The 22,861-nt window shown below is 29.6% G+C and overlaps 1 protein-coding gene and 1 long non-coding RNA gene across 2 annotated transcripts; both read left to right on the top strand.

The window, feature by feature from the left end:
• Positions 1–4,878: 4,878 nt before the first annotated feature.
• Positions 4,879–6,023, top strand: LOC129286452 (uncharacterized). Its single transcript, XM_054922414.1, has 3 exons — positions 4,879–4,935; positions 5,042–5,579; positions 5,914–6,023. The coding sequence occupies exons 1-3, from the start codon at positions 4,879–4,881 to the stop codon at positions 6,021–6,023; spliced, it is 705 nt and encodes a 234-aa protein (XP_054778389.1).
• Positions 6,024–20,574: 14,551 nt separating this feature from the next.
• Positions 20,575–22,806, top strand: LOC129284882 (uncharacterized). Its single transcript, XR_008586995.1, has 3 exons — positions 20,575–20,833; positions 21,282–21,556; positions 22,369–22,806. It is a non-coding gene; the product is annotated as an uncharacterized LOC129284882 (long non-coding RNA).
• The last annotated feature ends 55 nt before the right edge of the window (positions 22,807–22,861 follow it).

Here is a 22,861-nt window from a genome sequence, read left to right as displayed (position 1 = left end):
ATTGAACTTCTTATTAAGTATTTTGAGAAAAATTGCAGTAACATACCCTAATACAACATTGGATTATTTATGCAATTCAAACAGGATATTTGGCAGCCCTTAAAGCTTGTAAATACCAAATAAAAACATGAAATAATAATAATAGTGCTTAACGACGACATTGAAGGGATGTTTCAATGAGTTGATGCTAAAGCCAGTAGGAGGCTTTGTATATTCTGTTCAAGTTTATTAGGTCTTATCATTTGTGGTCATCAAATAGACCAGGGTCTTCGATGTAATGGCCCATTATTTTTTTTTCTTTTTTCTTTTTTAAAGAAGAATGACAGTGAAGTATTGAAAGAGAAAACTAATGATAATTTAGTTAGTTGGATTTTTTTATCTGAAAAGTAAGTTCCAAATCACAATTCAAAGAATTGTAAATTTTTAAGAGTTTCACTTACGAATAAAATATTTAAATTTTAAATGCAACTGTTAGTTTGTATTTGATATTTTTCTTTATAATTGACTAAATCAATATTTGTAATTTATTTTTTCAAAAAAAAAAATGTATTGGGACCTTACTGTAAATAATACCCTCTAGAACTTTACTACTGCCATTCTCCCTTAAAAGAAGAAGGCTAAAACAGTTGTTTTGTTTTTGGTACAATTAAACGCAAATGGTATTGATTACTTGGCCCAAGACATAACATAATTTTTGCTATCAGATATTGGATAAATTAAAGTTATATTAGTGTGATATCTTGTTAACATCGAACACATTTTCAAATTCATCAAGGTAGTGTTTGGGTTGATTGAAATGACTGGAATTTCAAATTATTAGGTACAGAGAATTTAAAATTTAAAGAAATTGTAACAAGAAATGGACTAGTATAAATTTTTTTGTATCTAAATGAGAGATTTGGATTGAATTCAAACCTGAATTCTCATTGATTCAAACGTACCATAACTTAAAATCACACATCAAGCTCTTTTGACAAAACAATTTTAGACATCATTTTCAAATAGACATGTTTGTATCTTGGATTTTCAGGAACAAGGACGTTGAGAAAATGAAGAGAGACAAGAAGTTTATAGTGACAATATGAAGTTATTTGACTCCGTCAGACGATTTCAATTGCAAATGATGATTAATATATTATATAAAAATAGAATATGCAAGTGTTATAGTTTTATTATTATTAATTTATTTTGATATTATTGTAAACTAATTTTTGATAAATTAAATTTATATTTTTTAAAGTTTTTATTATTTTCAGATTTAAATTCCATGCAACTGCACGAATTAATTTATATTTTCTGTTGTAACAAATTACTTAAAACAATAATTATTGCTGTCATTAATGAATATGAATTAGCGCGCATAAGGTATTTCATAGCAAAAACAATTGATTGATGATTGACTATTATCAACTATTGCAACACTATTAAATAAATACTTACTCAATATTTAATTACTCAAATTAATTTATATATTTTTGCTTACTTAGCAAAAAGGGGAAATAATTAATTATGTCACAAAGAGTGAATATAGAGAGAGTAGGAAAGCAATGAGCTTTTTTTTAAAATTTTTTGGGCCAAAGCCCAAACAAATGGTTGTTACTATTATTTTTGTAGTTTTTTTGGGGCTAAGAGCACTAAACAAAATTTTAACACCACCTTCATTTTACTATTTGTTTTAATTATTTATTACTTAATTAAGAAAGTTACACTTTTATATTGTAATTTTTTTGAAGTTAATTTGAAATTCAATTCAAAGAAGTTGTTTTTTCTTAAAATTTATCCTACCTAAATAATCCTAAACTTTAAATTTTTTTGGTAATTAATCAATATTTGAAATTCAATTAAAAGAATGATAAATTTAGTTTGGTCCCACTTGTGGTATGTGATCATGTCATGTTTTTATATTGAACTTAGGCGTTCTTTTAATGGAAACAATCATATTCATCGAGGCATTGTCAGGCGCTAAATATGGTTTCATGTTTTATTCCAACATTATTCCATTGCAAGCAAGCATGATATCTTAGTATATTTTCTTAACATATATTGTTTCCATAATCATTATTATTTAATATATTAAATGCACTTACACTAATTGTATTTTGGAAAAAAAACTTATATACTTAAAATACTTGTTTTTAATCAAACCAAGACATATATGTATCTTTTATAAATTATTTAATGTATAACAAATTTTTGTTATTAATATTATTAATATATTAAATTTTATATATTTTGATTTAATTGAATAAAAAATATGTTAAGTATACAAGCCTTTCTCTTGTATTTTATTGTTGGTCACTAATTTTGCCAACATTTCACCCACAAGGGGTCTAGCTGTTTTGTGGACCTAGTCAAGTCATCCAATCCAACGATTAGCCCCAACATGCTTTTTTTGTAGTATTATATGTTTTTTTTAATATTTCTCATATAATACATTAAGTTTATGATTTTCATGCAAACTTTATATGATTTCAATTTTTCTAACCTTATTTAAAATTTATATTAATTTTATTATCTTTGTATCATATTTAATTTATATATAAAATATATGTCGGGCCAATATATATAATATAATAAATATATATATATATATATATATATATATGATGTTGAAGTTTTTAGCAGAGGTTAATTGGTATAAATCACTTTTAGATATGAAACGACATAAAAGATGTTAACATACCTAACATGAGCCCCCACTGCTCGAAAAAACATCTGGAATATAATTAACAATACAATCCAGCAACCAACTCTGAAAATAATACTCATATTTTCATTAACCAAGAGCAACATGCTTGTGCAAATCAACCCTTAACTAAAAGGTGATATGAACCAAACCTCAAACTAATAATTTTTTTTATAATAATAATTATTAAAAAATAATTTTTGTAAGCCTAAATCAATGAATTCATAATTTCATTCTACCATTTCTTTCAATTTTTATTACTTAATTTAAAAAATTACACTATCATACTGTAATGTGTTTAAATTTAATTTGAAATTCAATTCAAAGAGTTTGGTTTTTCTTAAAATTTGTCCTGCCAAAACAATCCTAAACTTAAATTTTTTTTTTGTAGTTAATCAATATTTGAAATTCAATTAAAAGAATATTAAATTTAGTTTGATCTCATTTGAGGTATGCGATCATGTCATGTTTTTATATTGCACATAGGTGTTCTCCTATTTAAAATAATCATATTCATTGAGTTACACTCTGGCATTAAATGTGGTTCCATGTTTTATTTCAAAATTATTCCATCTCAAGCAGGCATGATATCTTAGTATGTTTTCTTAACACATATTGTTTCCATAAACATTATTATTTAATATATTTAATGCACTTATACTAAACGTATTTTATTGTTAGTCACTAATTTTGCCAACATTTCACCTACAAGTGGTCTAGCTGTTTAGCAGATCCAATCAAGTTATCCAATCCACTGAGCCGACAAACACATGTTTTCTTTTTTATTTTTGTGAATGCTTATTATTTTGTAGTATTATTTTTATTAATATTTCTCATATAACACATTAAGTTTATGATTCTCGTGAAAACTTTGTATGCTTTCAATTTTATATTAATTTTATTATCTTAATATTATGTAAAAAATAATGGGCAATTATTAACTAATTAAGTATATCTTATTTCAAATATGATTAGTTTTGATCTCAATATTACTTTTAAAGTGATGTATTTCAAGTGATGACTACTATGTATTTTCTGTTGATGAATGAAATTATAAAATTATTTTTTACATTTTTATTTTATTTGAATAGATCGAACATTTAACCTTATCTATGATGCACAAAAATCTATAGACAAGAAACATTGAAAATTTATCATCTCTCTCCATATATATATGAAAATAAATTTTAAATTAATGCATCTATATCAATTCAATTTAAATGATTGATATAATTTTAAAAAATTGATTATAATTTTTTTTTTCGAGCATGAGGAGTAGATTCTCATAATATTTTTTGTCCCACGTAAAATTAATTGCACGTGAATCAAGGAAGGTCATGATAAAATAAGGAATTGGATATACGTCTTTATATGTCATGGAACTCGTGGCAAAGGACCAAATTAAAATTATGAATTTGTTGATGTGTTTTGGATAAAAATTATCATTATTAATTCAATTTGTTGTTACTGTTGCCATTGGATATTGTTGGACTTCTCATATTGGATTGTACATTGATAGGCTGATCCATTTTTCTTGGACCAAATCTAATCAAATAATTAATTGAGGGAACTAAGACATGGCCTTTACAAACTATCATGGGGTTATCATTAATTGGTTAGAATAGCATTTTGTTCGTTAATTTTGTTTTTGCAAACTATTAATGGTACATAATATTAGTCCAATATTATTGCATCCAATATTCTGTGTGAGTGAGACCAAACAGAGAAAAACAGAGACTTCCTCTTTCATTTCATGCTGTCATCTAATTAATAGACAAATTGCTAAAGATCTATATATATATATATATATATATGTCTCATATTACAATTCAAATTTATCCATGGAAGCAAAAGAGCATTAGCAGCCAATCATTCATCACCATATATAATTATCATGAGAATTTTGTGCGTGTGTGGAGAATGTGATGTCAAACAACCAAAAAGAAAATCAAGCAATATAGATGAATGCCATGGATTGGAATATTCACCTAAATAATGATCGATTCACTGTAATTCAAAATTCAGCCAATATCACCAGGCTTACAACAGAGAAATGGAATTCTGAACTTTCAAGTTGCTAAGGAACACTGGGCGAGGATTCTCTCCTCTTCCTTTCCCATGGTAGTTTTCAAGATATTGTTCTCTAGCCCTTGGAACCCCATGATAGTTTACAAAATCTTGCTCTCAAAGGAATGTTAGCCTACACGAGTCATGCCAAGATAAAAGCTATGACATTGCATCGACTTTGGGTAAGTAGAAAAGAATATTGTCTGAGATTGAGAGTATATGTGATTGTGCTTCTGGTCTTCTATTTTACTCGGTCAAGCCATTGTTTTTAATGATCATCCATTATAGGTTCCTGCTGAAGAAACAGATAGTGCTGTGGAGGATCAAATTGCAAAGGAAGCGACAATTGCAGAGCCAATCAAAATGTTTCATTTAAGTGGTCACTGCTATGACCACAGCCAATCAGCTACCTCTCACATGCATGTTTCTGAAGCACCTGAAGTTTCTTCTGCTCCCAGAGTTCAGTTAGAGGAGCCTCTCTTTCATGAGGATGACTTCTTGGAAATGAACGATCTCATTGATCCTGAACCAGCATTGCCAGAAATAGAAATCCTGTGGAGAACTTGGAGTTTGAAGATGGATTTAAGTGCATTTGACTTGTCCCATGATGCAGAGATGTTTCTTCGCGACATGGGGCATGTTGACCAGGAAACTGCTTCACATCCTTATGTGAATACTTTGGAGAGTAATGTTGTCAATCAGCATTATCAATCTCTACCCCTTGGGGACAATGCGGATCAAAGTTGTGAACTCCGGATGCGTCATGAAAGGCATATCATGAGTCCAACAGAACATGCTAATGTTTCTTTCTCTTCGTCAACCTCAGGTACACTCATCAGCGCCAGAAACAGAGTTGGTGGTTTATCTCAACTCCAAAATAACGATTTTACTATCTTTGATTTAAATGGAGTTGCGAGCTTCACATCTCATTTGTGCTGAACTCTTTGAAGTTGACTGCTATTGGCTGATAGCCTGCTGATGCATGGCAGAAACCTTCCTTGACTATTAGTGTTGTGGCATCTTTGAGAGCTTTCGATACTAACATTAATGTGACTTGAGCTTGTTTGAAGTGGCTGTCATATAAAAAAAGACAAAAAGGAAAAAACATATAGACTATCTCTAATATCTGCTAGTTTCTACTACTCCTGCGTGAGCTGCAGAAAATGCAAATCGGGCTCTTGAGCGGGTGTCTAGCTTTAGTAGGGTGAGAGATAATGTGAAGCAGGCAAGCATCGATGCTGCCCTGTTGCTTCAGGCAATGAAAATGTGATTATGAAGAGAGCAGGTAAAGGAAAGGGGATCTTCCTTTTCTTGCCAGTTCTTGTTGCTTTATGTGCTTTTTTATGGGTTTTTATGGGAACTTTGAGACTACTTGGGAGATTCATTCCCTGACATTTGAATCTGAATCCCTAGTTTTGCTGCTATATGTCATATGGGATCCTCCAGATTCAATGAACAGGCATATATTGTTCTAACATATTTTAATAATTAAAAAAAAAGAATTAGCCTTTCTTTTTTGTGAATATTGAACTTGAGAGAGAAATTTTTTTTTTATTTCTTTTAATAAAAGCATAAATGATTGTTAAGATGAGAGAAGAGCTTCTAGGCAGATGAATACTGGGTGACTGCAGTAGCCATCACACAAATCTTACTCATTTAGGCTTTTAGCTTGAATGACCTTAGTCCTTTTATTGGTTCATTTATTTTATAATGTATTTATTTGTTTATTTATTAGTATATCACGCCTATACTGATTTTGGACAATGAATTTATAAACAATCACATTCTGTGAAACTTGTATATATAGTACAGTGTTGTTCCTCTCAATGGTGATTTTACTTGTTTAAGCCGTTGGTAGTATAGTACCCTTGTTGCTACCATTATATTTTGTGCGGGTAAATTGCAAGTAATCAGTGGATATTTGTTTGGGAAAGAAAATAAAGTAGAGATACCATATTTTTACCATCAGGGTTTTTAATCATTGTTAAGTATGCATCATATAATCAAATAATTTAATGGTTTGCACACACTTGAAAAATTGGTCTTTTTAGTGTAATTTTTTGTTTTGTATTTTTGGAAAAATTAATCAACATATTAAAATTTCAATTTATTTTTCAATTAAGTCTTTATCATTTATTTATTTTTATTTTGTATTAATTGAGCTTTATAGTATGATCTATCATATTTATTAATTTTTGAAGATTAAAATCTTTCTTTTAAAAAATAAAATAAAGAACTTATATTTTTATTAAAAGATTATATATATAACTTTAAAATTAATTACATAATTTTTATACATCAAAGTTTATATAATTAGTATACGTGTTCTAAATAATTGAAAGTCATTGAATTGTTGAGTATAACTATACATAGATGTGAGGTCAACGAGGGAAAAAGATAAATATAACTGAAATTTGAATGAAAATAACTAAATATAAATTTTTTACTCTTTGAGGGAAAATTTTTATATATTGTTAAAATTAAAAAATAGATTCTGATTGTAAGTTCTTGTGCTTGATTGTATAAATTATTATTACATACTATAGCCGTGATTAGATTGAACTTCTTATTAAGTGTTTTGAGAAAATTGCAATAACATACCCACTAATAAAGCAATGGATTGGTTGTACAATTCAAACAGGATATTTGGCAGCACTTAAAGCTTGTAAATAGCAAATACCGAATAAAAACACGAATAATAATAATAATAGTGCTCAATGGCGACATTGAAGGGATGTTTCAGTGAGCTGATACTAAAACCAGTTGAAGGCCTTATATTGTAAGCAGTACCAAAAAATATATTATATCATGAATTTGAACATTTTACATTAAATCTAGGTGGTAAGGATTTCTTATAGAAAACATATTACACTAAAAAATATTATCTATAAGTTCTTATAGTTTTTTAATTTTAAATTAAATCTTTGTAACTTATTTTATTTCAACTCAATTCTTAAAGTTTTATCTTCTAGATCTTTTGGAGGTTGAAATTATTAATAAATAATTAATTTTTTTAAAATTTATATAAATTCAAAGTAGTAGTTTTGGCTAAAAAAGAAAAAAAGTTAATTTAATACAATATTTACATTTTTATTAAAATTTTTGTAAAAATCCATATATATGAAAAATTAGAAAACATAACCTGTATATAAATTCTAAATTGTAAAAATATTATTAATTATTTTCAAAGTTATATATATTAAAAAGTATACAACTTCTTAATCACTTTTATTTTAAAAAAATTTCAAAAATTTTACATTTTTGGGATTAACATATATAATCGATTAAATTATAAGAGGGTGATTAAAACAAAATGAATTATAGAAATCTAATTCAAAACAGAGTGAAGTTATAAGGACATGCAAACATGAAAAATTAGCATCATGCTATTTGTCATAATTAATAAAAAAAAAGGGGGTAATGAATTAGAGTTAATAGAAAAGGGATTCCTTTTAAACACACCAACATCAATGGTTACACAAGGGAGTAATTTCAAATATTATTTTGTATACTCCCTCCATTAAAAAATATAAAATATTTTTACGAGAGTCAATTGTGAATCGCAAGCTAATCATTTGTAATTTTTTTTACTATCAATATATAGATAAATAACTTAAAAAATTTAAAAAATATACTTGAAATTATTTATAATGTTAGTTGGAAAATTATAAGAGTCAATTGTGAATCACAAGCTATCACTTGTGAATTTTACTATCGCTGAGAAATTAACAAAAAATATTTGTCAATTTTACTAGTGCTTAACATTTATTATATTTTTCATTATGGCCGGTTTATTATATTTGTGAATGATATGTCATTGTATATCAATGATAAACTCCTTGTAAATTTTTAAATTTTTAAAGTTTTAATGATAAACTCTTTGTATATCAATGATAAACCCTTTATATATCAATGTGAATCGGCCATATACTAGTATAAATGACTTTTTACAGCGGTTAAATAGGCGATGTTGTTCCAGGGAGTGTAGAAAGTCTCTCTTTTTATATCAGTTATAAACCTGATGTAAAAACTAATATTTTTACATCGGTTATAAAGTTGATGTTGAAAATTACATACAAGAAAATAAAAAAAATTTACTTTAACTTTTAACACTAGTTGGGATGCCAACCGATGTTAAAAGTCTACTTTTAACACTAGTTATTTCCATAACTGATGTAAAAAATATTATATTCTACAGCGGTTATGGTAATAACTGGTGTAAAAAGTATTTAATTTTTTTATACTATATTTATTTTATTAATTTTACCCATTTTTGTGCATAAAAATTGCCAAATCAAATAGCTCAATTCATTTATAATTGTTTATCAAGTATTTATCAACTATACAAAGCTATTTAACTATTAAAAAAACTAACAATTATCTAAATTGTCAAAATTGCCATTTCTGTGCATAAAAATTGCTAAATCAGACAGCTCATTTCATTTACAATTGTTTATCAAGTATTTATCAACTATACAAAACTATTTAACTATTAAAAAAACTAATAATTGTCTAAATTGTGTCAACTATCAAAATTAAAACATGTCTAAAAGTAACAAAAAACTTCACAAGTTCTCCACAAAATAGGTTGCCCAATGTATAGAATGTCTTCAATTTTAGCTTTAGGAAATGCATTCGAATTGTCGAACATTAAAATTTGATTCATAAAATAGGCGTATTAATCAATCTCAAATAACATAATAAAATAAAAATTTTAAAAATATATTTACCTCTTTTGTAAATTTGGTCATGCCTAATGTGATAATATTGAGCATGTGTCTCATGACATATAGACCGCACAAGTTCGTCCTCACCGGTTGTCTGAATCTGTATAAGAATAAATCATAAAAAATGAGTAAGAAATCTTAATAATTGAACATATTAATAAAGTATAGCATTACCTTTGGCTCAATCCATGTGGGATCCTTGAGCTCACGTCCATACTTTTGTAAGACTACATTTTGATCTATTCTCATTGCCCTATGATCAAGATCACCAAGTTAGTAAAAATATTCAAAAAAATTAAATTAAATAGTTTAGTAAAAGTATTCTTACAAGTCTATTGTCTTCTTCATTTCTTTCCTAAGTTTGTAATAGAGGGAGCATAAAAAGATGACAGTATTGCTCTTCATTGAAAGAACAAATAACTGTCAATGGTCCCTGTTAAATATGATACAAGTTAAAGTAAAACCATATTGAAAAAAACTATTAATTATAAATTGATCCTTATGAGCGCACATATGGAGCTATAAAAATGTCCTTTTTGACTTTACATATTCTCTGTTAGAGGAACGCGGCCCTTAACTCTGGAGTATTAACTTTCTCTGTCATGTGATGAGGACAAAGGAATCCAAACTTATCACCTTTGCCCAATGTAATGTACAAGTGATGAAGGTACTTACAACAATGCAATTATATTAGTTTATTAAACTTGATGATTAAGTTTACTTACAATAATGCAATTATATTAAAGAAAAACATACTTACATCATAAATAATTCAATGTGTGGTGTGGTAAGCTGATTATTCGATAGAAGTCGAACCAAATCTTCCCGTTCAATTGTCACTATCATGTCTTTCTTACCCACAACCTTTAGATCCATTTCTAAACTCTTGAATTCGAATGATAAATCATACGTCATTAAGATCATTTGCTGATGCAAAGTCAATAAGGGTTGTGAAAGTTTCGGGAGATTCGACAAGGAAAGCTTCTACATAATAAAAAGGCAAGAAATAGTTAATAAAAAACATATATTAGAAAGTTGTTACATAATAAAAATTTATGAAATTTCATACCACAGCTTGAACCAAACTCACAAGTCTCTTGGGCCATAGGATAAAATTGCCAACAACTTTAATCGTAGTCTTCACCTCATCGGTAGGGAATGGAACCAAAGCATCTAGCACTTTTGGATCTGCAACCACCACTTTTACTTGATCATCTTGAATTTGCTTGTGGTGGATGGTTGACCCCAAGCTGTAGATGCTACTAAGAGCAACCAAGCATTTATCAAGATCTTCTAGAAATATCTCACATAGTTCACCAATGTTGTCACTAGAAGGACCCTCGACACATGCTTAAAAACATTATTCCCTTTGTACTATGAAATGCAAGAGACATATGAACTGGTTCAGCAGTTGTCTCCTGTCGTGAGCTCATCATGCTCATCATCTCCTCCTTCATTTGCTCTTTCATTTGTAGAAGCTGAGCTATAAATGAAGCTTCAAACTCATTTTAGTTTGCTACTCATTTTAGTTTGCTACCTCACAGTGAATATCAATATATCAAGCTCTTCTCTAGTTACTACACCTCTTGAATTGGGACGTGCAGGTGCTCCAAAGTAGTCCTTAATGCCTACACCATACCTAACGCCCCTCACATGACCCGAATGCTCTGGCTTGCTTGTAGCAACTGTTAAGATATCATTTCTATCCTTTGGAATGAAGCATAAATGATTGTTAAGAATTTACCTTTTAACATATTATAGATTAATATTTTAATAATTAAAAAAAGAATTTACCTTTCTTTTTTTTGAATATTGAACTTGAGAGAGAAAGTTTTTTTTTTTTTAATAAAAGCATAAATGATTGTTAAGATGAGAGAAGAGCTTCTAGGTAGATGAATACTGTGTGACTGCAGTAGCCATCACACAAATCTTATTTAGGCTTTTAGCTTGAATGACCTTAGTCCCTTTATTGGTTCGTTTATTTTATAATGTATTTATTTGTTTATTTATTAGTATAACACGCCTATACTGATTTTGGACAATGAATTTATAAATAATCACATTCTGTGAAACTTGTATATATATAGTATAGTGTTGTTCCTCTCTATCGTGATTTTAAAATTTTATAAACTTGTTTAATTTGCAAGTAATCAATGGATATTTGTTTGGGAAAGAAAGTAAAGTAGAGATATCATATTTTACCATCAGGATTTTTAATCATTGTTAAGTATGCATCATATAATCAAATAATTTAATGATTTGCACACACTTGAAAAATTGGTCTTTTAGTGTAATTCTTTTGTTTTGTATTTTTGGAAAAGTTAATCAACATCTTAAAATTTCAATTTATTTTTCAATTAAGTCTTTATCATTTATTTATTTTTATTTTGTATTAGTTGAGCTTTTATAGTATGATCTATCATATTTATTAATTTTTGAAGATATAAAATCTTTCTTTTAAAAAATAAAATAAAGAACTTTATATTTTTATTAAAAGATTATATCTATAACTTTAAATTAATTACATAATTTTTAGACATCAAAATTTATATAATTAATATATGTATTCTAAATAACTGAAAGTAATTGAATTGTGGAGTATAACTATACATAGATGTGAGGTCAACGAGGAAAAAGATAAATATAACTGAAATTTGAATGAATATAACTAAATATAAATTTTTTACGCTTTGAGGAAAAATTCTTATATATTTTTAAATTAAAAAATAGATTCTGACTACCATTTATAAGTTCTTCTGCTATGCTTGATTGTGTAAACCATTATTACATATTATAGCCGTGGTTAGATTGAACTTCTTATTAAGTGTTTCGAGAAAATTGCAATAACATGCCCACTAATAAAGCGATGGATTGGTTGTTTCAAGCAGGATATTTGGCATGACAATGCATGAAAAAAAAACAAGAGGGTTTAAGGTAACAAGGTATTGAAAATCATTTGACCCTTTTCAATTTTCCAAAAACGCTTGATAATAGCAAATACATGCATGTGATAATTATAGTGAGAACTCTTCTAATCTTCAACAACAAACCTTATCCCACTAAGTGGGGTCAGCTATATGGATTATATACGCTATTGTATTATATTATTTATTAAGTTTTTAGAAATATTGTTAATTAAAAGGTCTTGCTCAACAATCTTTAAAAGTATTCTCTTCAGTCTTCCTCTGTCTTTTTTTGACAGGGCTCAAAGTTATCTGTTTCACCCTCTTCACAGGTGCCTCTTGTGGTCTTCTTTATATGTTTGAACTACCTCAAACGATTTTCTATTATTTTTTCTTCAATAGGTGCCATGCCCACTTTTTCACGTATTTGCTCATTTCAAATTTTGTTTTTGCATGTATATCCACACATCCATCTTAACATTCTCATCTCTGTTACTCTAACTTTATGCTCTTGCTATTCCATTAAAGCTTAATATTCACTACAATATAAAATTGCCGGTCTTCGTCAAATCTTCATTTAAAAAAAAAAAATAGCCATAGTGAACGCATGCTATTTCTGGTCCTCACAGTGGTTTGCGATCGCGTATGTCTTCCATTCCTTTGTTTCTTCTGTGTTATTCATGGTTCTCATTTTTTGGTTAATGTTCGCAGCGGTTGTAATCATATCAACTCTAGTAGCGGTGATCCCAGTTTTGTTAAGAGTACATAATGTGAAACATTGGATTCACTTTGCGCTTGTGGCTCTAGTAAGCGCATGCCCATGTGCCCTATAATGGAGTTTTAGAGGGGAAAAAAATTACATGAATAAAATTTCAAAATTTTGTAAAATTAATCATTACTAATTAAAAAATCACATGTACATCAAGATTTGATTGGAGAACTGGACCTGATGGATATCACGTGAAAAGTAATAGTGAAGGTAAAATATGTAGAAACAAAGCAATAAATAAATAAATAAATAAAAGTAGTGGTTGAAACTTGAAAGTGTCTTGTCTCTTAACACAATTATTGAATATATGCAATTGACAAATATTAAGACAGTTAATGTTTTTTTGGAAAATTAAATGACTGAACCGTCTAATTTTGCCAAATTTTAAAACCAGCCGACATACTTCAAAATTTTTAATATATTTCCCTGTTAAATCCATTGCCTCTCAGGATTTAGTCATTTAAGGTGTTTTTTGTATTTTGAAATTAGCTACAGCCTACACTTATTACATTGGGCCGATGCATGAGAACATTTTGATAGATTCAATCCAAAATCATATACTTGATGTTTAAAAATTAATAAATGAATATAGAAATTCTATAAATAAATAAGAGACTAATTTAAAAAATTGAAAATTGTATATTTTTTGGTTAAAATTTCAATAACTTGACCAAACAGTATAGGCACTTAAAGCTTGTAATAGCAAATACCAAATAAAACATGAAATAATAATAATAGTGGCTTAATGACGACATCAAGGGATGTTTCAATGAGTTAAAAGGGATGTTTCAATGAGTTAATGCTAAAGCCAGTAGGAGGCTTTGTATCCTCTGTCCAAGTTTATTAGGTCTTATCATTGTCGGCATCAAATAGACCAGGGTCTTCGATGTAGTGGCCCCCCATTTTTTTCTTCTTTTTTTTTTTAAAAAAAACGAATGGCGGTTAAGCATTGACGAGGAAAATTACTGATAACTAAGGGCTTGTTTGTTATTGTTATTGTTTTTTGTTTTTAAAAGTCGTTTTATAAACAATTTTGGAAACTGTTTTTGAAAAAAAATAAAAAAAAAAATACTTGTTTGGTGGTAGTGTAATCTAAAAACAATTTTAGAATAAAAAAAACCTACTTGGCAATATTAATATTGAAAATAAGTTCTAAAAGCTAAAGTATTAATAAAAATTTGTTTGATTTTGATAGAAATGGATGTGGATTTTAAAAATGTGTTTAGTATGTATATGAAATTGAGATATTATTTTATTTAATATTATATTATAATATAAAAAAACTAAAATGCCATCATAAAAAAAGTCCTAATTCAGATATCGTTGTCTTCCACCACTGTCAATGTAGCCCCCATCGGGGGGGGGGGGGAACAAAAACTAGTTCCAAGTCAAGCACAAGAAGATCAAATCCAAAGATAGAAAATAGTCCCTTCAACGAAAAAAGATTTGTGGAAGAAGGGGAAATCAATATCTCCTATGAACCATTAGTGTTTGGATTGTGATTTCTTCAACTTCAATCTATGCAAGAAATTTGGCCAAAAAAAGAAAATCTGGAGAGAAATCCTTTCCACCATGCAGGGTAACCCAACTTGAACCCAACAAAATATTATGGTCATGAGCTTCAATTTCTACCATTGATAGCTTCAGCCAGATGCAGTAAGAAGAAGAGGAAGAGATTCAAAGAAAAGACGAAGTAGAAGGTAGAAGACATTGTGAAATCGCTGGATTCCATTGCCATCCTTGTTGAACTCGACTCGGTGGTAGAGATTTGTACAAGAATGGAAGTGAAAACGCTCTCTTTTGGTTCATCGACACGCTGCACAAATTGTTTCAGAACAATTTCCATGGTCTAAGATGAGTCAGGGACTTGTGTCTAGGTTGTGCCAAGTCATGGACTGTGCAGGAAGTACGTGCTTTGATGGAACGCCGACAATTCTGGAAACGTTTTGACTGCATCCTTGCCATCATTGCCGAGAAGATGAAAGGGTAAAAAAAAATGAAATGTGATGAAGACAAATGTAGATGAAAAGCGATGGATGAGTAGTAACCATAGAAAAACTAGTAACAGACTTGTCGAAAGGAGGGAGCACCGTGCAAGGTGATGCTGGCGAGAAGGGTGGCGACAGCTATAGGCTGCGATGAAGACCAGAGGCAGAGCGACAAAGAAGAAAGGTGAGGCAAAAGCAAAATGACGAGGCACGATTTTGATCGAGTAGGAATCGTGAACGAAAAAACTAAAAAAAAAATGAAAACTGAAACAGCTTAAAATGTTTTTGTTTTTTTTGTATTTAAAAACAAAAAAATAAAACAGTTTCAAAACAGAAATTAAAAAACCATTAGCCAAGCAATTTTTTTTTGTTTTGAAAATATTAAATAAAAAAAAATAGTTTTAAAAATAGAAAACAAACAGCTCCTAAGTTACCAATTTTTTTTTCTGAAAATTAAGTTACAAATCATAACTCAAAGAATTGTAAATTTTTAAGAGTTTCACTTACAAATAAGATGTATAAATTTTAAATAATTCTTAGTTTGCAATTGGGATTTTTCTTTATAATTGACTAAATTAATATTTGTACTTTAATTTTAAAAATATTTATGAGACCTACTGTAAATAGTAGCCTCTAGAACTCCATCGCCCCTTGGCCCAAGACATAGCATAATTTTTTTACCAGATAATGGATAAATTAAAATTTTTTTGTCATGACAGGGATTATTATTAGTGTGAAATCTTGTTAATATTGAACACATTTTAAAATTCATTTCGGTATTGTTTGGGTTGATTGAAGTGATTAGAATTTTAAAACCAAAGTAAGTATAGAGGAAATTTGAAATTTAAAAGAAATTGTAATGAGAAATGGATTAAGACTTGAACCTAATCTAAATTTATAAACTTTTATGTATCCAAACAGAGATTTGGACTAAATTCAAATCCAAATCTTCATTGATCCAAACGTTTTGACAAAACAATATTAGATTTTATTCTCAAATAGAAATGTTTGTATTTTGGATTTTCAGGAACAAGAACATTGAGAAAATGAAGAGAGACAAAAAAGTTTATAAAACAATATGCAGTTATTTGACTTTATCAGACAATTTCAATTGCAAATGATGATTAATGTATTATGTAAACTTAGAATATGCAAGTGTTATAGTTTTATTATTATTAATTTATTTTGATATTATTGTAAATTAATTTTGATCAATTAATTTAAATTTTTAAATTTTGTGTTATTTTCATAATTAAATTCCATGCAACTGCACGGATTAAGTTATATTTTTTGGTTGTGTCAAATTACCTGAATCAATAATTATTGCTATCATCAATGAATATGATGAATTAGCGCCTCCAATGTATTTTATAGCACCAAACAATTGATCGATGATTGATTATTATCAACTATTGCAACATTATAATAAAAAACTTATTCAATATTTAATTACTCAAATTAATTAATATTTTTTCTTACTTAGAAAAAAAGTGAAATATTAATTATGTCACATAAGAGTGAATATAGGAATGGCAGTAAAGCGATGATCTAATAAAAACTATGTTTTAAACTAAAGATAAACGAAAATAATTTTTGGGCCGAAGCCCAAATAAGTGTTCTTTTTTTTTTCTTGGGGCTAAGAACACTGTTTTTGTGTATAATGCTTTCATGATTAAAATGAATAATAAATATAAAAAGAATAAAACATCTAAATTAAAGGCTTCATATACTTGAGACATGGAAAGGGACACTACGAAAAAACTTATGTTCATGTAGCACCTTTTTTTTTTTTTTGGTTTATTCGTAGTGCTTTGAAATGCCTCCAGTGACACTCGTGTTCATGAAGTGCAATGTATGCGTTTGCCAAAGACCATCTCCTGATGGTTATGAAACCTCACTTGACGCCATAGAGAACTAGAGAAGTGACTCTATAAAAAAGTATATTTTGTTGGTTCTTCATTAACTTAATTTGGATTTTGAGGTCATCATGGTATTTTTTATATTGAATAAAAAGCAATTAAAAAATTAAGATATACCATCTACTTCAGTTCACTGTATTATTTATTTCATGTCTGTATCAATTGTTTATTCCTTAATTCACAATTTCATCACGGTTATTTTGACAAACAATAAAATTGGAGTGAAATTTAGAGAGCATATGATTTTTTCCAACTATAAAATATTACATAATTAATATAAGACTAAAATAATAAGGTAAGCAATCATTTTACTAGATTATGAAATCATTTTATGAAAAAATATCTGATTAAAAAATCTGCTATATTACCAAGTGCGTGGACCCCTTAAACATTATTGAAGGGTTGATTCTTGAAAATGTGTACAAAAAAGTATTACATGAGAAAACAATCCTTTAAATGATGCTTAGATTTTTTAAAAGATTAATCTCATAATTGCGCTTTATAGGGATATCTTGGACAGCCAAAAAAAAAAAGAAGCTTCTACATAAATTAATAATTAACATGTTTTTTTGGCCTGAAAATAATTAATGTTGTTACCGCCATTACTTTCTACAATTTTACTTTCATAGTACTCCCTCTGTTGCAAATTATAAAACTCTTTTGAACAAAATCTCACATATCAATAAAGCTTATTAAATACACTTTACAACCTTAGTTTTTTACACAAAATATAAATTTTCAAAAATACTTTCATTTAATACTCCATTGATGAAAGAATATTGAAAAAAAGAGAATATATGAGAAGGGTAATATTAAAAAGCGTCATTAATGAGACCTAATTTTTATCAAAGTATCTTATATTTTGGAATGTCGATTTTTTTAAAAATATCTTATAATTTGGGATGGAAGGAGTAGTAACTAACAATACAAATGAGTCAAGAAAGAGTAACATTTCATTGGTATAATGCAACCTTTTCAATGAGCCTGTAACACGTGTTAGATGAAGCTGGCCTTCTCTTTTGCACGTGAACCCAACAAACACGGTTTTGGTCTTCGGATTCCCTGGGCAAAGCGTTGGAGGTCCCCGTTCACGTGATTCCATATATACAAATCAAGTGCCACTCAATTTTACAATAAGACACCGTTAGAAATTACTCACCCATTCATGGAAATCTGGCAATGATTGGATATTTGATATATTTCTGTTTAATGAGAGTTGATCAAAAATAAAGAATTAATGATTAATTGATTCCTAATTGATTCCAAAATAGGAAGTCTTCCCGCATTTATTGTGAAACATTCTATCACATTAATTCCCTCTATTTTGAGCCCAAAATATGGTTGAACTAGCCTTTTTTTTAGTTATATTAAAATTTTCATTCAATTCCTATAATGTAATATGTAATTGATTTTCTATAGTTATTTATATATCTTTGTCTATTATTAAAATTTTAATTCATCTGTTTTATGTTTGAAAGATAAATTTTTTTAATGAAATAATTATAATTAATTTTTTTCATATCAAGGAATATATGAAATTATAATTTAATTTAAATTTATTACTGTTATCTTTTCAAATTTGGATTAATTATTTTTGCCAAATTTATTACTGTTATCTTGTAAGATGTATTCAACTCATTCAAGAATTAAATTCTAAGTTCCTTCAAATAACTATGATAAAAAAAATATGAAATAAATGTTTATTGATAGTATATGGACTTGAAGTATGAGGCAAGGATTAATGGAACAGAAGATGTGATTTTGGCCTTTGCATTTCGGCTTCCGCGCGCCTTTGTTCATTCTCGGAAGCCACTTTTTTGGGTTCTTTTTTTTTTTTTTTTTTCTTGTGTGTGTTAGCATTCATGGAAAATTCATAGCGCGAGAGGGATGAAGGAAGAGGTGGAGTAACTTATTAAAAATAAAATAAAATAAGGGCACTTCTATAATTGCACAGTAAAATTATTAACAATTAAAGAGCTACGAAGTTGACAATAATTTATACTCCTTCTCTTCCTATTTATAAATCACTTCCAACATTTTTACTGAAACCAAGAAAATTCTTAAATCTCATTAACTTTATTTAAAAATTTAATAAATTTTTAATTTTATCTCTGTTAAATATATCTATTAAATCTAATTACTTTCCTCGCGATAATGTTTGCTAATTAGTGATCAATACGTGGCCACTGGCAATTAGATTTCGTTTGCTTGGTGGGTCAAATTATATTCGGCAGCGGGTGCATGAATTATTGACTCCTCGGCTACCACCCTCGATTTTTAATCAATCATACTTTTTGTCGAAAACATTCACTGCTCCTTCTGCCTACTTCCATTCTCCTTCGTGAATCCACACATTTTGCTCTCCAAGCTAATTCTTCCATCAACTTCTTTATTCCAAGAATGTAGCACGCGTTTGATTGGCCATCATTTTTATTTTTCTCATTGGTCGACTTCAATTTTATGGTAAATGTGAGTGGTCACAAATCCATTTTACCATCTGTTTAAGCCTCATAACTCATTGTGCATTCACACCTAAAGAAGGCATTGTGTTCACGCTGTGTACCTTCGTTTGTGCTTTTTCGCTAATCCCTTTGTTATGTTGGCCATCGCCACTTGGTTAATTTTCAATTTTTTTTAAGGGTTCATTGATTACTCTCTCTCGTATCAGTATCGTCCGTGTCTTCTAGATGCCTGTCCACTCTCTTAGTCCTTTTAAAATTCAAATTTTAAATTTACTCAAATATTTATCCCTGGCAACACCATCTCATCTTCTCTCAATCCTTCAATGCCCAAGTAGCAAGCCATGCTCGAGCTTTGTGATTTGCAACTCTACGTTGATGCTAATTCACTAAACAGTTTTTCTTCCTGAAAGAGATATTCTCGATTGATCGGAATCTTGCATTCATTCTTTCTCCAAGAACTCCTGCATATTGAAGGAAAATGGTAATGGTTTTGCTTTGTTTCTTTTTCAGAAGTTTATATAATCGATCAACGAAGGAGATTAATCTCAATCACTATACCCAATGTGGCTCTCCTCTATTGATGTGCTCTTCATCTCGTAATGGACAATGAAATGTTCTCTGATGATCTGTTCCAGGCCACCATTTGTCCGCTAATAATTTCTAGTCTGATTCTAGCCATGGCCGTTAGCTTGTATTACCAGTTCTGTCCGCTGCTCAAGTCTAGTTTGTTGTCCGTCCCTCATTCGTGTCCTGCAAGTGCACTTTGAATGCAATCTTAACCAACAATGTTGCTACATTGTACAAATGGTTTACTAAGGTTTGTAGCTTTACCCCTGTTTCTAAGTATTTTTAGCGTTCTCATTCGGTGCTCATCAGAGTGATGAGCACCAAGAGCTCAGCGGACAAAACGGTGAGTTTCAATAAGTGGAAAGATTTAAGCCGCTGATTTTTACATAATCTCAACCGTCCTTTTATAATTAATATTTAATATTCTTTTTAATTTTTTATTCCTCTTGCTCCCCAAATCATTTGCATTTCGGACTCAAGATTTCGCACCGCACGTATTCCTCTTCCTCCCCAAATCGTTTCCGTTCAGATCGCTCGCCCCAGGCTTCTTCCTCCCAAAATCAAAATCATTCAAAGCGCGCGCACCAGGCTTTTTCCTCCCCAACTTGAAAGCTTTCAGGGCATTTGCACCAGACCTGCGACAGCACCAGCAGGACAGCAAAGAGCGTTCAGACCAGAGACTTGCAGTGGTAGCATCGGCAAGACGGTAACCCTCCGTGATTTGCGAATTTTGAAGGTTGAAGAGGTTTGATCATACATAAGGCTTACTTAACTTAGAATACGCATATTCAACTCTCAGCATCTATGTTCATACACATATTCAATTTATTAGTTCCTTTAATTGACAACATGAAGTGAACAAGCCCAGATGCAATTTCCCAATTGGAGAATGGAAATTGAAGATTGTAGGGAATGTTTTTTTAGATCCTTTTCTAAGTTTTTTAATCTAGCAACTATGTTTTCGAGTAATCTTTTTCCCCCTCCAAAAAGAAAAAAATATGATTTATGCTATTGTGATTTTTGTTAATTCTACAAAATTCTGTGATTGTAAGAATATAATGAACATGTTGATTTTCAATTTATAACATGTTAATTCTATAACATGTAGCATACTTTGTGTGATCTTAATACAGTCTTACTTGCCTTTGTGCTCATTGGATGGTTGCAATTCTGGTGTTGATGAATACATGCAGTGGCTAATGTGTTGTTCTTGGAATCACTAGTTGGAGTGGGCTTTTCCTACTTAAACACTTCGTCTGATTATGATCAAGCAGGAGATAAGTTTACAGCAAAAGATGCCTATGTGTTCCTCATCAATTGGCTTGAGAGATTTCCACAATACAAATTCAGAGATTTCTTGATCATTGGAGAGAGCTACGCTGGTCATTATCTGCCTCAACTTGCTTACACCATTTTGGTCCAAAATATTTTCTCTGGACAAACCATTATCAACCTTAAAGGCATTGCTGTACGTCCATCCTTTAACAACAATGCCCTTTAATTTGCTTGCTGCAACACACTTAATTACTATGAAATTTTATATAATTTGACATATTTTTGATGAAATCTCAAATAGGGAATGCTTGGATTGATGATGAAACAAGTTCAGAGGGAATATTCAATTACTTATGGACTTATGCTCTAAGCTCATATGAAACCCATTCAATTATTGATAATATAAGTTTTCCTGGTTCACCTGACACCTCACTCATAAATGGTCCACCTGGTTTTGCAAGTCTTCCTGTAGTCATTTTGTTAGCAATATCTTCTCAATCTGATGAGACTGTCTTTTCAATTAATGTATTGATAATTTCGGCTGTACAATTATGATCCATGCTCTAATTACTACATGGAAGCCTATATGAATAACCCAGACGTCCAGCTAGCTCTCCATGCTCTTCCCACAAACTGGACTCATTGCAAGTATAATAATATAACATGTTGACATGGATGCACAAAAATCTGTTCCAATCCTCCTTGATTTTGCTCTTCCCAACTCATGTTAAATGAAGGAGTTTGGTAACTTTTATCAATGATGTACCTATTGGTTGTTGTGCGGCATTACAAGACAATAGATCTATAGTTAATTAGGCTTTACCTTTTGTAAGCTTTTAAGCCTTTGGCTTGCTATTTTTGCTCCAAAAAAAAAATAAAGATTAAAGAGTTTGGTCTTTAGAACCTTAATAAGGCATCTATCCATGTAATCAATTAAAACTCTTAGCATTTGTAGATATGTCGACTGAATATAGTTCTTACCCTTAGTAAATATTTCATTTACAGGAACAATAGACTGACAAAAACAAAAGGAAGGCTGAATGGACATTTACAAACATAGATTGACAAAAAACAAGAGGAAGGCTGAAAGCTGTCCAATGATGGATGGAGATTAATTTGCTACTAAATGCTGGTAGGGGCAGATGATTGTTGTCCAATAAAGCAAAGCAAGTGCCATCCAACAAAAAGAATCATACTATGAAGTCATGTGCTCCAAAAGAGGAGATGGGGATATACCATAATGTCCAAAAAATTGTGTAATGCTTGTGAATCCAAAAAAATGGCCAGCAACCTATCTTGCATCTATTTTAATGTCCTGTATGAAGAAGAAATTGTAGCTAGTTAGGTTTATGTAATGTGATGTCCATATGTGATAAGACAATCTATGTATACAAGTAGCAAATGTACAAAAACTTTGAAATGAATGAAAGATTATTCCATCTACTCTTCTAGTGTATACCTTGTGAATAATTTGCTGCTATAATCTCTATGGCTTCAA

This window comes from Prosopis cineraria, unplaced genomic scaffold (genome assembly GCF_029017545.1).
Source record: "Prosopis cineraria cultivar Desert tree isolate PC_DT_omini unplaced genomic scaffold, ASM2901754v1 PC11, whole genome shotgun sequence".
NCBI lineage: Eukaryota > Viridiplantae > Streptophyta > Magnoliopsida > Fabales > Fabaceae > Prosopis > Prosopis cineraria.
The sequence above is the reverse complement of the archived record's forward strand: the minus strand, read 5'-3'. Positions and strand labels throughout refer to the sequence as shown.

Bases quoted from the DNA above. Each gene is read 5' to 3' on its own strand.
- LOC129286452 (XM_054922414.1), top strand. From the start codon at position 4,879: ATGTTAGCCTACACGAGTCATGCCAAGATAAAAGCTATGACATTGCAT. The intron at 4,936-5,041 runs GTAAGTAGAAAA...CATCCATTATAG, and splicing joins TGACATTGCATCGACTTTGG to GTTCCTGCTGAAGAAACAGA. The intron at 5,580-5,913 runs GTACACTCATCA...CGTGAGCTGCAG, and splicing joins TTTCTCTTCGTCAACCTCAG to AAAATGCAAATCGGGCTCTT.